This window comes from Mobula birostris, chromosome 31, assembly GCF_030028105.1.
Source record: "Mobula birostris isolate sMobBir1 chromosome 31, sMobBir1.hap1, whole genome shotgun sequence".
In the NCBI taxonomy this organism is placed as follows: domain Eukaryota; kingdom Metazoa; phylum Chordata; class Chondrichthyes; order Myliobatiformes; family Myliobatidae; genus Mobula; species Mobula birostris.
Window position 1 is genome coordinate 29,996,756 of NC_092400.1, and position 12,028 is coordinate 30,008,783.

Consider the following 12,028-nt stretch of genomic DNA (forward strand, 5'->3'; position numbering starts at 1 on the left):
TCTTGTACATGCTTTGTGCCATATGTGGCTGTTGGTACTGTGTTTTGCACCATGTCCCCTGGGTAACACTGTCTCGTTTGGCTGTATCAGCGATATTTATGTGAGGTTGAAGACAATTAAACTTGAATTGAATTGAATTTACGTATTGGTGACACACCTCTTAGGTCTAAAATAGCAGTCAATGCATGGAATCATACAGGAAGATATTGGATAAAGGAAGGAAACTTGGAAAATGTCTGTGATATACAAAGAAAAAAAAATCATAAATGCAATGCAAAGAATTTAATGCTAATGAAAATTTCCCACAAAGGAATAATCTTATATAAAAAATTCTTGGGTCAATTATTCTACTAACAACATAGATTCATATTTCTTCATGCAATTCAGTACAGATCAGGTGATGAAATATTCTTTATTACTCTGGAGAGGTCAATGTTGCTACAACAGGTGGCTTTTACCTGAGAAATGGCAAAGAAGCCTGGATCTCCACATGGTGGCAATGCCAACTGGATCAATTGTAAGAGTTAATGCATTTGAAAGTCCTTGGCCCACTACACAAGGAAAATAGAACCGCTCCCAAATGAAATACCAGTTTCTTGACTTCTTTTGTGCCGTTGAGGATACTCTGGCTCCTGAAACTGTTGGAGGTAGAAGCGTTTTGTTAGGTGATTCGTCATTTCCCTTAGGGCCCGGAATCCCAGAACCAACTCAAAAACCAGGAATATGGAGTAGATAATATTCATACCCCTTTCCAGGGGTAGGATGATGATGGATTCATCGGTGAGGAGGAACAAAATGATGGGTAGCTGGATGACAAAGGACAGCAACCAAAATCCAGCTAACTCTGGCAGCTGTAGGATGAAAAGAAGAATTTGAGAAGGTAAGAAATATAAGCAGGAATCTATGTTTTTTCCATCACTCAGTAAGATCAGGGCTGATATTGTAACTTAGTGCCACTTTCTCACATTAACTCTATATCCTTTAATTTCCAGTATATCTAAATCCTAATGAGATGAACAAAAACACATGCACACTAGTAATGTCTATTGTTTTTAAATAAGATTAAAGGGTTCTCTTACTGCAACAAGCAGTAGGGGAATCAAATATAAATTCATGTAAACAAACTGAATATATTGGAGGAACAAAGTTCAGAGTAAGTTTGTTATCAAAGTACGTTTGTACATATATGATACCACACTGAGATTCATTTTCTTGTGGGTGTTCACAATAATGTTACGAACCCACAGGTTTTGTTTACTGTGGACTGTCGCTTTAAGCGCCTGAGTGAGGCAGGACTATGACATTAGTTACAGGCTGCTGCGAACTTAAACTCATATACAGAGAGCGACCTTCAGGGGGAGGGGGACAGGGAGGGGGAGAGGGAGACAGGGGAAACTGGTAGCTTCAGCTTGTGGCATCTGAGACTTGGAACCCTCTTATGCCCACAAGGGTGGGTTAAACATCGGCACGGAGTGCATAACGAATGTGTGACTGTCACTTCATACAATCCATAGGAGTGGATTTTTTGGGGTATCTTGTGGGACCACTTTTGTAGCCCTTGCCTGGGTATGTGGTGTGGTAAGCACTGGAGGACGATATTCCCGTGACAGGTCACTTTCAGTGATAATTCGTATGTGGATCTGGAATGGCACGACGGACAAGATCTACGGTGACTATTATCTCATTTTACCATCGTGGAATCTGTGGAATACTTCGCACTTGCCTTTTCTCTACGTTTCACCTTGGGTTACAAATATCTCTCTCCCATCATTTTATTTTGTGGATTACTGAACTTTGCTACTTTACCATCTCAAGACTCTAAACCTTGTTTCCCCCAAGCTCAATCATTTGGGAGTTATATTTACACACATATCTACACATAACATGTTAACTTTTGTTTATCTTGGTTAAGTTACTATATTATGAGTAGTTACTGATAAAGATAGTGGTTTTAACATCAAAACCAGACTTGGTGTGAAATCTCTTGCTGCTGATTTGTTTCTAAAACGTTACAGTTCGTAACAGTATACAAAAAAAGACACCATAGAATGAATGAAAAAGTGCACACAACAGAAACAGACAAAAAAACCAATGTGCAAAAGACAACAAATTATGCAAATGCAAAGAAGAAAAAGTAAGTGATAAATATTGAGAACATGAGTTATATAGTCCTTGAAAGTGAGTCCATAGGTTGTGGAATTAGTTCAGTATTGGGGTGAATGACATTATCCTCTCTGGTTCAAAAGCCTGGTGGGGTGGGACCTAATGCTCCTGTTCCTGAGAAGAGGATGGAGGTCCTTGATGGTGCACGCTGACTTTTACGTGAGATGCCACTGGGAAACTTAGGAAGTTATTAAATAAGAACTTGTGTTTATAAAACATGCCAGGGAGCCAGAGAAAATAAATCTCATCTGAACTTTAACTGGGCTTTATTAGCGTATAGTTCAATCCAGGGAGCGCTTGCTGAAATAGCTGGAGCATTTATCCTTTGTGCCACAGGCTAAAGATGCAGATACAAAAAGCATTTACAAATAACTATGATTTATAATTTGCTTACCTTTTCTTCCAAGTTTCCCATGTAGCCCAGACACAGACGAATACTTTCAGTCACTGTGATAATTATTACAGCAGCCAGCAGTAGCCATTGGTAGTATCCTGGCAATATGTTGTACTGGTTCAGGGAGGCAATGCGGAGCAACAAAAGTTAGGCACTAGAAAAACATTCTTTTCTATTTACTTTGCTCTATGAATCAGGATTGAGAAGACTTTCAATCAGGTTTAACTACAAGGAAGAGAAACATCTACCCTGCAATATCAAAGTTGCTGGTGAACGCAGCAGGCCAGTCAGCATCTCTAGGAAGAGGTACAGTCGACGTTTCGGGCCGAGACCCTTCGTCAGGACTAACTGAAGGAAGAGTTAGTAAGAGATTTGAAAGTGGGAGGGGGAGAGGGAGATCCAAAATGATAGGAGAAGACAGGAGGGGGAGGGATGGAGCCAAGAGCTGGACAGGTGATTGGCAAAAGGGATATGAGAGGATCATGGGACAGGAGGCCCAGGGAGAAGGAAAGTGGGGGGGGGAAGCCCAGAGGATGGGCAAGGGGTATAGTGGGAGGGACAGAGGGAGAAAAAGGAGAGAGAGAAAAAGAACGTGTGTATATAAATAAATAACAGATGGGGTACGAGGGGGAGGTGGGGCATTAGCGGAAGTTTGAGAAGTCAATGTTCATGCCATCAGGTTGGAGTCTACCCAGACGGAATACGCTCTGTCCGCCAGAGAAAGCAGGATCTCCCAGTGGCCACACATTTTAATTCCACATCCCATTCCCATTCTGACATGTCTATCCATGGCCTCCTCTACTGTCAAGATGAAGCCACACTTAGGTTGGAGGAACAACACCTTATATTCCGTCTGGGTAGCCTCCAACCTGATGGCATGACTATCCGTTATTTATATACACACATTCTTTCTCTCACTCTCGTTTTTCTCCCTCTGTCCCTCTCACTATACCCCTTGCCCATCCTCTGGGTCCTCCTCCCCCTTTTCCTTCTCCCTGGGCCTCCTGTCCCATGATCCTCTCATACCCCTTTTGCCAATCAACTTTCCAGCTCTTGGCTCCATCCCTCCCCCTCCTGTCTTCTCCTATCATTTCGGATCTCCCCCTCCCCCTCCCACTTTCAAATCTCTTACTAACTCTTCCTTCAATTAGTCCTGACAAAGGGTCTCGGCCCGAAACATCAACTGTACCTCTTCCTAGAGATGCTGCCTGGCCTGCTGCATTCACCAGCAACTTTGATGTGTGTTGCTTGAATTTCCAGCATCTGCAGAATTCGTGTTGTTTACCCTGCAATATACTTTGTTTCTGCATTGGGACAATCAACAACTCTGTTGTTAACTGACCTAAGAACTGTGTCTTCATGGCCCTTGTCAGCCCTCCCATCATTTCAGATTTTATCTCACCCTCTCCCATTCACCACCCTATTATCCCTTTCCTTAACCTTTGAGATCTTTTTCAATTGCCTAGTCCCGCATCCCACCCCTTCCAGTCACTGAGGCTGAGTTTTTCTACATTTGGTTCTTAGTTCTCTCTTAACTTGAAGGACTTTTACCCTCCATCCAATGATTTCACCCAGTGTCTGGAAATTCAGAATGGATATTGGGTAAGTTTCTGAATGGTTCTGTTGCTGATGATAGTGTTGGACTTTTAAATACTCAACAACATATCTTCAGTCAATGGAGAGAAATAAGTAATTTCTAAAGGTAACTACATTCTGCTGACTATATTTTCTGGAGCAATTGCCATGTTGTTGGAGTTCCAATCATGAATTCTGTTTGCTGCAGCTAAAATAGCCCCTGTAATCTGTTTGCAGGAGACCACCATTTCAATTATCACTTCCCCTTGGTATCAAGGATCACTGCATCCCACTCCAGTATTGGGGGCACAGAGGTGCAGAGTGAGGTCAATATGGGGCCTCTTTATGTTTAAATGAAATCCATTTGTTGATTGAGCAGGCTTTGCAAAGGAGAATATTAACTATGAGTTCTGCTATAAATTCAATGATCTTAAAACTTGTTGATTGTGTTAATGATGTCAATAATATTTACAACAAACTCTCACCTTAAGATGGATCATAACCACTTCTGACACCCACCAGAATGGAAAGAAGATGGCATTGAAATACAGTGCCATCTGTAAAGGGAGGCTGGACACTGTCTCATTAACTGTTAAGAGAAAATAATGAATATCCAAACATCTTTTATCGTGCTAATTAGCAGACAAATTTATTAAGCCAAAATAAATTTATACATAAATCCCAATATATACTAATTTGGCATTAATTGTATATGAAAAAATATCAGTGAAGTTGGTGAAAATGTGACAAGCAACCAGTAATAATAATCAACATAATTCTTATCCTGTACTTAGCTTCTCAATCCATTTAATAATCTTTTCAATTGTTCAATTTAATATCAGAAAATGTATACAGTATACAACTTGTAAACCTTACTCTTCGCAAACAACCTGAAATTCTTATTTTTCGCAGACATCCATGAAACAGAAAAACCCCAAAGAATGAATGACAGAAAAATGAACCCTTGCATGCACAAGCAACAGTGAAAGCATCAACCTCCCCCCCGCCCCCCGCCGACTATCCACCATCCAAGCAATAGCAAAACCCCCAGAGACCATGGCTTAGAGTCCATCAAAGCAAAACTGCTGTCCATCCCCAACACTTGGGCATCTCACATCTTCTACAATCAAATTATTTTCATAAATATATTTGTATTCTGTTATATAAACAAAAACTTATAAGCAGTAGGCCATTGAACTGATATTCTCCTTTAACATGCATATTATTAATATATTTTAAAATTTAGTTTTCTGAGACAGTGTGTTAACTGATGATCATGCATCCTTCAACCAACATCACCATGAGCGGATTTTCTAAAATTTTGCCATTAATGGAGATAAATTTGCAACATCTTGTGATCAACCAAGTACAGCATCCACATCAAGGTGAAGCTGTGTTCTATCCACACTCTTTTATGGGTCAGAATGCTAGCACATGACAGAGAGTGACCTTGCCAAGCTGTCGTCATTCCACACCACGGGCCTCCAGAAGATCCTCTGTATTTTCCGTCCAAAGAAGATCTCCAACCACGCTCTAGTCCTTCAGTGTCACCAAGAGAGCATGAACACAATCGTCATGAGGAAATGCTGGAGATGGATTGGGCATGAGATGTGAAGAGAGGTCAATTCCATCATCAAGACAGCATTTCATTGGACTGAAGGAAACGCGGGAGACCAAAGACTTGGCGCCGTACCATAGAGGCAGAAATGAGAACCCTGAGCCACACCTGAGGCACAATAGAGAAGATGTTCAAGGACAGAGATGGTGGACCTTCACCACTGCCCTAAGCACCAGCAGCGTAACAGGCAGTAAGTAAGTGTGGAGATAAATTGATTATTGATTTTGTCAATGAAGCAATCACAACTACAATTTAGAATTAAATGATCTGTGTCATACCAACAGAAGACAATTATAAATATAAGTATGTAGTTCTTGCACTTCAATATACAGCATCTACTGACTTTCTCATGTTTATGATTTGCTGCTTCACTGTGAAGTCTTGAGGGATGCCTACCCTGAAGAAGTTTAAATCTTCTCTTTGACGGCAGTTCAGGGAAACCCTCTCTCACTGCTCCCCCTCTGTGATCTCTGCTGCTCTCCGACTCCTTGCTTCACCTATCACCTTCCAGCCAGCCTCTTTCCCCTCCTCCCTTCCCTCTCAGTTCTGAAGAAACATCTTGGCCCGAAATGTTGACTGTATACTCTTTTCCATAGATGCTACCTGGCCTGCTGAGTTCCTCCAGCAATTTGTGTGTGATATCCATGTAAAGGTGTATCTAATTTATAAAGCATTGCTGTATTCACAAGTTCTCTTTCCAAATTCAGTGTTCCACCATAAACTCTCCATAAAACGTAAAAGGATCTTTGGTAGCTCATGGTTTATATATATTACATCTTTATATTGGGGCACTCGTGCTTTGAGGATTGGAGTTATTGCCAGCATTTACAATTTTTGGATTGTTAATGTCATGTCCACGCATGGGAGTTGGCTGTAAACACTCTTAATTATTCTTTATATCTTGTTAGAAAAATTCACTCTGTGTTGTGTAGGTTTGGTCATCGTTATGAAACAGTTGAACACATCCTATTACAATGTGAAGCATATAAGGTTGAAAGAAATCAATTGTAGGCCTCACTACTTTTTTTAGATTATGAGAACACTCAGTCCTCTTTTATTGTCATTTAGAAATGCATACATGCATTAAGAAATGATACAATGTTTCTCCGGAGTGATATCACAGAAAACAGGACAGACCAAAGACTAACACTGACAGAACCACATAATTATAACATATAGTTACAGCAGTGCAAAGCAATACCATAATTTGATGAAGAACAGACTATGGGCACAGTAAAAAAAGAAGTCTCAAAGTCCCCGAGTCGATCGACTCCCGAGTCCCCGATAGCCGGCGGCAAAAGGAAGAAACTCCCTGCCATAAACCTCCAGGCACCGTCAACTTGCCAATGCCTTGGAAGCAGAGGACCACAGCCGACACTGAGTCCATCCATCTGAAAACTTTGAGCTTCCTAAGTTTCTTTGACGGTTGATAGTTTTCATTTAAAATCTTAATTAAGTTATGGAATTGACTTTAATTTAATTCACAGTAATGTCTTTCATTACTTACAATCTACTTTTTGGGGTAATTTAGTTTTCATTTGATAAAGAATTAGTATGGGTTTTATTTTCCAATTCTGTACACCTAATGCACCATTAAGTTGGACTGCCAACTGCAATTAAAAGTTAGAAGAAGAAGATTTGCTCTCGAGTGACTGCAGGTATGCCAAGAAGTATTTAGACTATTGCCAGAATTGGTCCTCGTGGCAGTCAGCAGTAAAACAAAGAAGCTTGCTGCTGAGCATGGGCAAAGCTGCTCACAAAAGCCAAGTGATTACTGTGATTGATTTCTTCTCATTTCCAGTGCTGTTCTCTATTTGTTATTCAAAGCGATTGCTGGTGTCCACCAACTGTGATTTCATCAAGCAGTTTGAGCAACCATGAACCATTCTCGCAGGTTGCGGCAAAACAAACAAAGAGAGCAACGTTTTGGGCTAATATTTTCCAGTAAAAGGTTGAAATGCATGTGGATAATTAAAGTAGAATGTGAACTTGAAATTTGAGCTGAAATAATACCTTTAAAAAAAAACAGATGGAGTTACAATCAACAGATGTGTTTTTGAGGGCCACGAACTCTGTCAAACAGTAATTATGATTTATGGTAACTATGATTAGTTCACCAATAAAAACTCACTTACATGTCTTGTATAGACGAATCAGGACTTTGCAATACCACTAGTATTTAAACACTTAATTTTTCTTGTCAGTTTAATTCATCTGTCCTAGATTGTACTTGTGTAAACTGTTATGGTATGCACCCCACTGCACTAGCCTCCAGGATTTAGACGTTCCCATTCTCCTGAGTATGGATAGCTGGCAGAGTCCCTTTAAAAATTCTGGCCTGCTCCACTAATTGGTGGCCATGTTTTGGTGCCAAGATTTGGATATTTAAAGAGCATCTGGATCGTAAGTTCAGACCTCAATCGCCAGCTCAGCTTTGGTTCAGTCTGCGATTGCGTTTAGGATTTCTGTCTCGTTGGATTCTCGTCTCAGTCTCGAAATTGTCTCCAATACTCCAGCACTTGGGGCCTTACCATCCTTGTCTAGGCCTCTCATCACAGAAAACTGTGTACATAAATAACAGTGGCTTTATAATTTCCATATTAAACTATCAAAATCACAAAGATGTTGTCAGTCTTTTTTTGTAATGTCAGATGTTTGACCGTCATTACAGCCACAAAATCCAGACCATTATGAAGGAGGTAAGGAGATCCCTATTAAAGTGTTAAGTATTTACTTATCTTTGGATTTTTCATTACATTGTGCATGGCAGTTCCTCCTATACACCGGCATTTTCAAAGGTTGTGTTGAAAAACTACATTTCTCAGTTGGATGTTTCAAAAAATGTCTTACCTGGGATATTGTTGAATGCATCGCCACAGTCTCGAGTTTTATTGCTGATAAAAAGAGTACCAGTGAGATTGGTCAGATTCTGTCTGATATTATGAGGCAGAGAAGAGTGCAGAGACATAACTGTTTGAAGGAGGATCTACTCTGCCTGCATCAAATCCTTTAAGATCCCACTACCATCTGCTTAGATACGCTAATCCTTCAATAGAAGCGTAGAAAGATGAAAAAGGCATCAACGCTACACATTCAATGAAATAATTTTCTGTACAGACTTTACAATGTTCAGCTAATTATTTGCTATTTTAAATTATTCCAGCTAATTTCTATTTATAAACCTTCCACAAAACAATGTCATACCCATTATTTTTGGAATTTTATAAAATGTTAAACATAATCACATGGAATAATTTTCAAATTTATACATCATATTTATTATTAAGAAGCTCCAGTGACCAAGTGTACTAAGTTTAAGGAGTTATTAAGAAATATATTTATAAAATTTTCACTAAAGCCTCTGAAGCAAGTAATGCATGATTTAGTATAATTGGAGATTTCTCCTGTTGATTATTTCAGCCGGTAATTTAACTTGTGGATCAGGTCAAGATGGTGCCAGTGAACAACATGACCAATGGCCACATCCTTCAGGCAGTACACAAAACCACTTCTTTTTTAAAAAAAATATAATTCTACTACTAAGATACATGTGATTGGGGCCCGTGATTTACATCTTGATGGTGTGTTTTTGGGCTAGCACTTTGCTGTCTCCGAGGGAGTTTAGAGAGGTTTGGAGTGGAGTGTACGGCCCGGAGGCCAAGAAGTCTGGAGACTATGATTGATTCCATTTCTCGCCGATTAAAGCGTCGAGCAAGATTGAAATCAACTAGGATGAGAGCGGTAGGCAAGCAGATGTTCAGCACCATCGATCTGCCTTTGACCAGTCTCCCTTTCTCGCTTGCTCACTGCTGCTGGAGAAAGGTGTTGGAATCTTGGATCTTGCTCATGGTTTGATCAGTGCTGGTTGTGGACTGTATTTAGAGGACTCTGCAGTTCATGGAATATGTCTTTCTGGTTTCTGGTTACTTTTTTTTACTGCCACTTTGTGCAATTTTGAATGGGACAAACCGGCTCTGTGGCTGGCAGTCAGCAAATTATACAAGGATAAATTAAACAGAACTGAGCTAAACCGAACATTCCTAGACTGTTTCAAGACTCTACAGTTTGATGTTTAATACTCTGTGTGCTATTTACTCATTTTTTTTGTCGTTTGCGTGATTTGCTCTATTTTTTGCATGTGGGTGTTTGATGATTTCTTTGAACGGGTTCCATGATGTTTCTGTTTTGTGGCTGTCTGTGGGAAGACAGATCTCAGGGTTGTACAGTGCATACATATAATAAACGTACTTTATGTTGTAGCATGAACAAAGTCACCTGAGGCAAACTGAACCTAGTGGGCATAGAAGTGTTTATTCATCAAAATGAACAGCTATTCGAGACACTCTTGGAAGTAGAGGCCTGCTTGACCCAATATTACACGACAATTTTATATGCAAAAGATCAAATTAACAGCACAACAAGTCTATAGTTACAATGTATCTACAATGCTTCCTTTGAATTACAGGTAGTTTTCACACACCCTTCTTTGCACCCACACCCAAAATGAATATTAATCCCCACTGACTCTGGGCTACATTCATGCAAACGCAGGTAACTGATGTCTAAGTGGAGTGCTTTTTTGTTTGCAAATGATCCCTAACCTGCAGCTCCAGGAAACCCACTGTTCTGAACTGCATTTTAAATTCAATCTGCAATCCTCATTCAAATCTGAAGAATGGCTGCTGTTGAAATTAATATTTGTTATATACCCTAACTCCAGAATACACCTTAACTTTCCTGTATCCAACACCGTGGCCTTCTATGATACTGTCATACATTACAGAAACAGGCTATTCAGCCCAATTCATCCATGCCAAACAAGATGCCTAACTATGTTAATCCCATTTTTCTGAATTTTCCCCATCTCTCTCTATTTCTATCTAAATATTGTACCTCCCTCTATCAGCCCCTCTGGCATCTTGTTCCATATACGTACCTCGTTCTGTGTGAAAAACTTGCCTCTCTGAAATAGTTTAAGCATTGCTCCTCTTACCTTAAACCTGTCCTCTAGTTTTACATTTCTCTACCCTTGAAAAAAGTGTGAATATCTCTCCTTTCAATGTGTCTTGTACTTTTATAAGCCCTGTAGGGTCACCCATCAGCGAGGAGAGCAATCCCACAGTGTGTGCTGACAGACGATTGAACCCAGGTGTGGAGCAACAACAAGCTCCCCTGTTGAGACAGAAAGACTGAGTTTATTCATCAGAACGCCAACTGAATATCAGTGGCTTGACCGAGCTACACCACAAGACGAATCAAACTCGAAACCTGAGATGAGTGCTAATTGGGAGTCCACTTTAAAAAAAATCACAGTAGGCTGAAAACCCATGTCAGTCAAAATATACTTGGCAAGATTAAACAGAAAGCACAGGATTTAACAACACTAGATAAGACAACAAATTATTTTGTTGTCTTATCTAGTGTTGTTAAATCCTGTGCTTTCTGTTTAACGAATACAGGTGCAAGTCGACAGGGCTCATGACACCCAGTCTATCCAATTTTTCATTGTAACCAATGCCCTCCATTCTAGCCAAATCCTGGTTGAATCTCTACTGCATTATTTCTAGTACTACCAGATCCTTTCCACAGAGTGGTGACCAGGACAGCACACAATATTCCAAGTGTGGCTTGCAAAGCTGCAATAAAGTGCCCCAACATTTTGTACTCAAATCGCAAGAAAACGAAATGCCTCCTTCACAACCCAATCCACCTGTTTTTCCATTTTCATGGAGCAGTGAATTTGCATCCTAAATTTCTCCTGCACATCAATGATCCTAAGGTCACTGTCACTTCCTGTGTATCTCAAGCTAGTGTTTGACAACTTTATGCAAACACAGTTCACAAATAGTAGCTTAAACAAGCACCATTGATAATGAAAAAAATTATTTGTACCTTGGCATTTCTCTATAACTTTCAATGGCTTTTAAAAAGCAGCAGTACATACAAGGAATATTTTTAATTTTCAACAAATCAGAGACAACAGGTACAATTCTTATAAGGTGCTGGCAATGAGGATATATTTTTGGTGGCAGGGCAAGTTGAGAAAACATTCAATAAATATAAAGGATCCTGGGCTTCAAACATAAAAGTATTCTCCTAGAACACTGGTTAAGTAGAGTACTGCATACAATTTCTGCCACCATACATTCAGAGGATTTTGAAATGCTTGGAAAGGTGTGAAACAAAATTTACTGGAAAGGTTCTTGGGATTTCATATAAAATAGGAAAGAAAATCTGGGCTATTGAGAGTAGAATTGATACACGTTTAACATCTTGAT

At 39.8% G+C, this 12,028-nt stretch overlaps 1 protein-coding gene across 1 annotated transcript; it reads right to left on the minus strand.

Moving 5' to 3' along the window:
- Positions 1 to 535: 535 nt before the first annotated feature.
- Positions 536 to 8,718, minus strand: LOC140190889 (transmembrane protein 17-like). Its single transcript, XM_072247827.1, has 4 exons — positions 8,601 to 8,718; positions 4,618 to 4,721; positions 2,558 to 2,671; positions 536 to 851 (listed from the first exon to the last, which is right to left on the minus strand). Exons 1-4 carry the CDS (start codon positions 8,716 to 8,718, stop codon positions 552 to 554), a joined length of 636 nt encoding a protein of 211 aa, XP_072103928.1. The 3' UTR covers positions 536 to 551.
- Between the last annotated feature and the right edge of the window lie 3,310 nt (positions 8,719 to 12,028).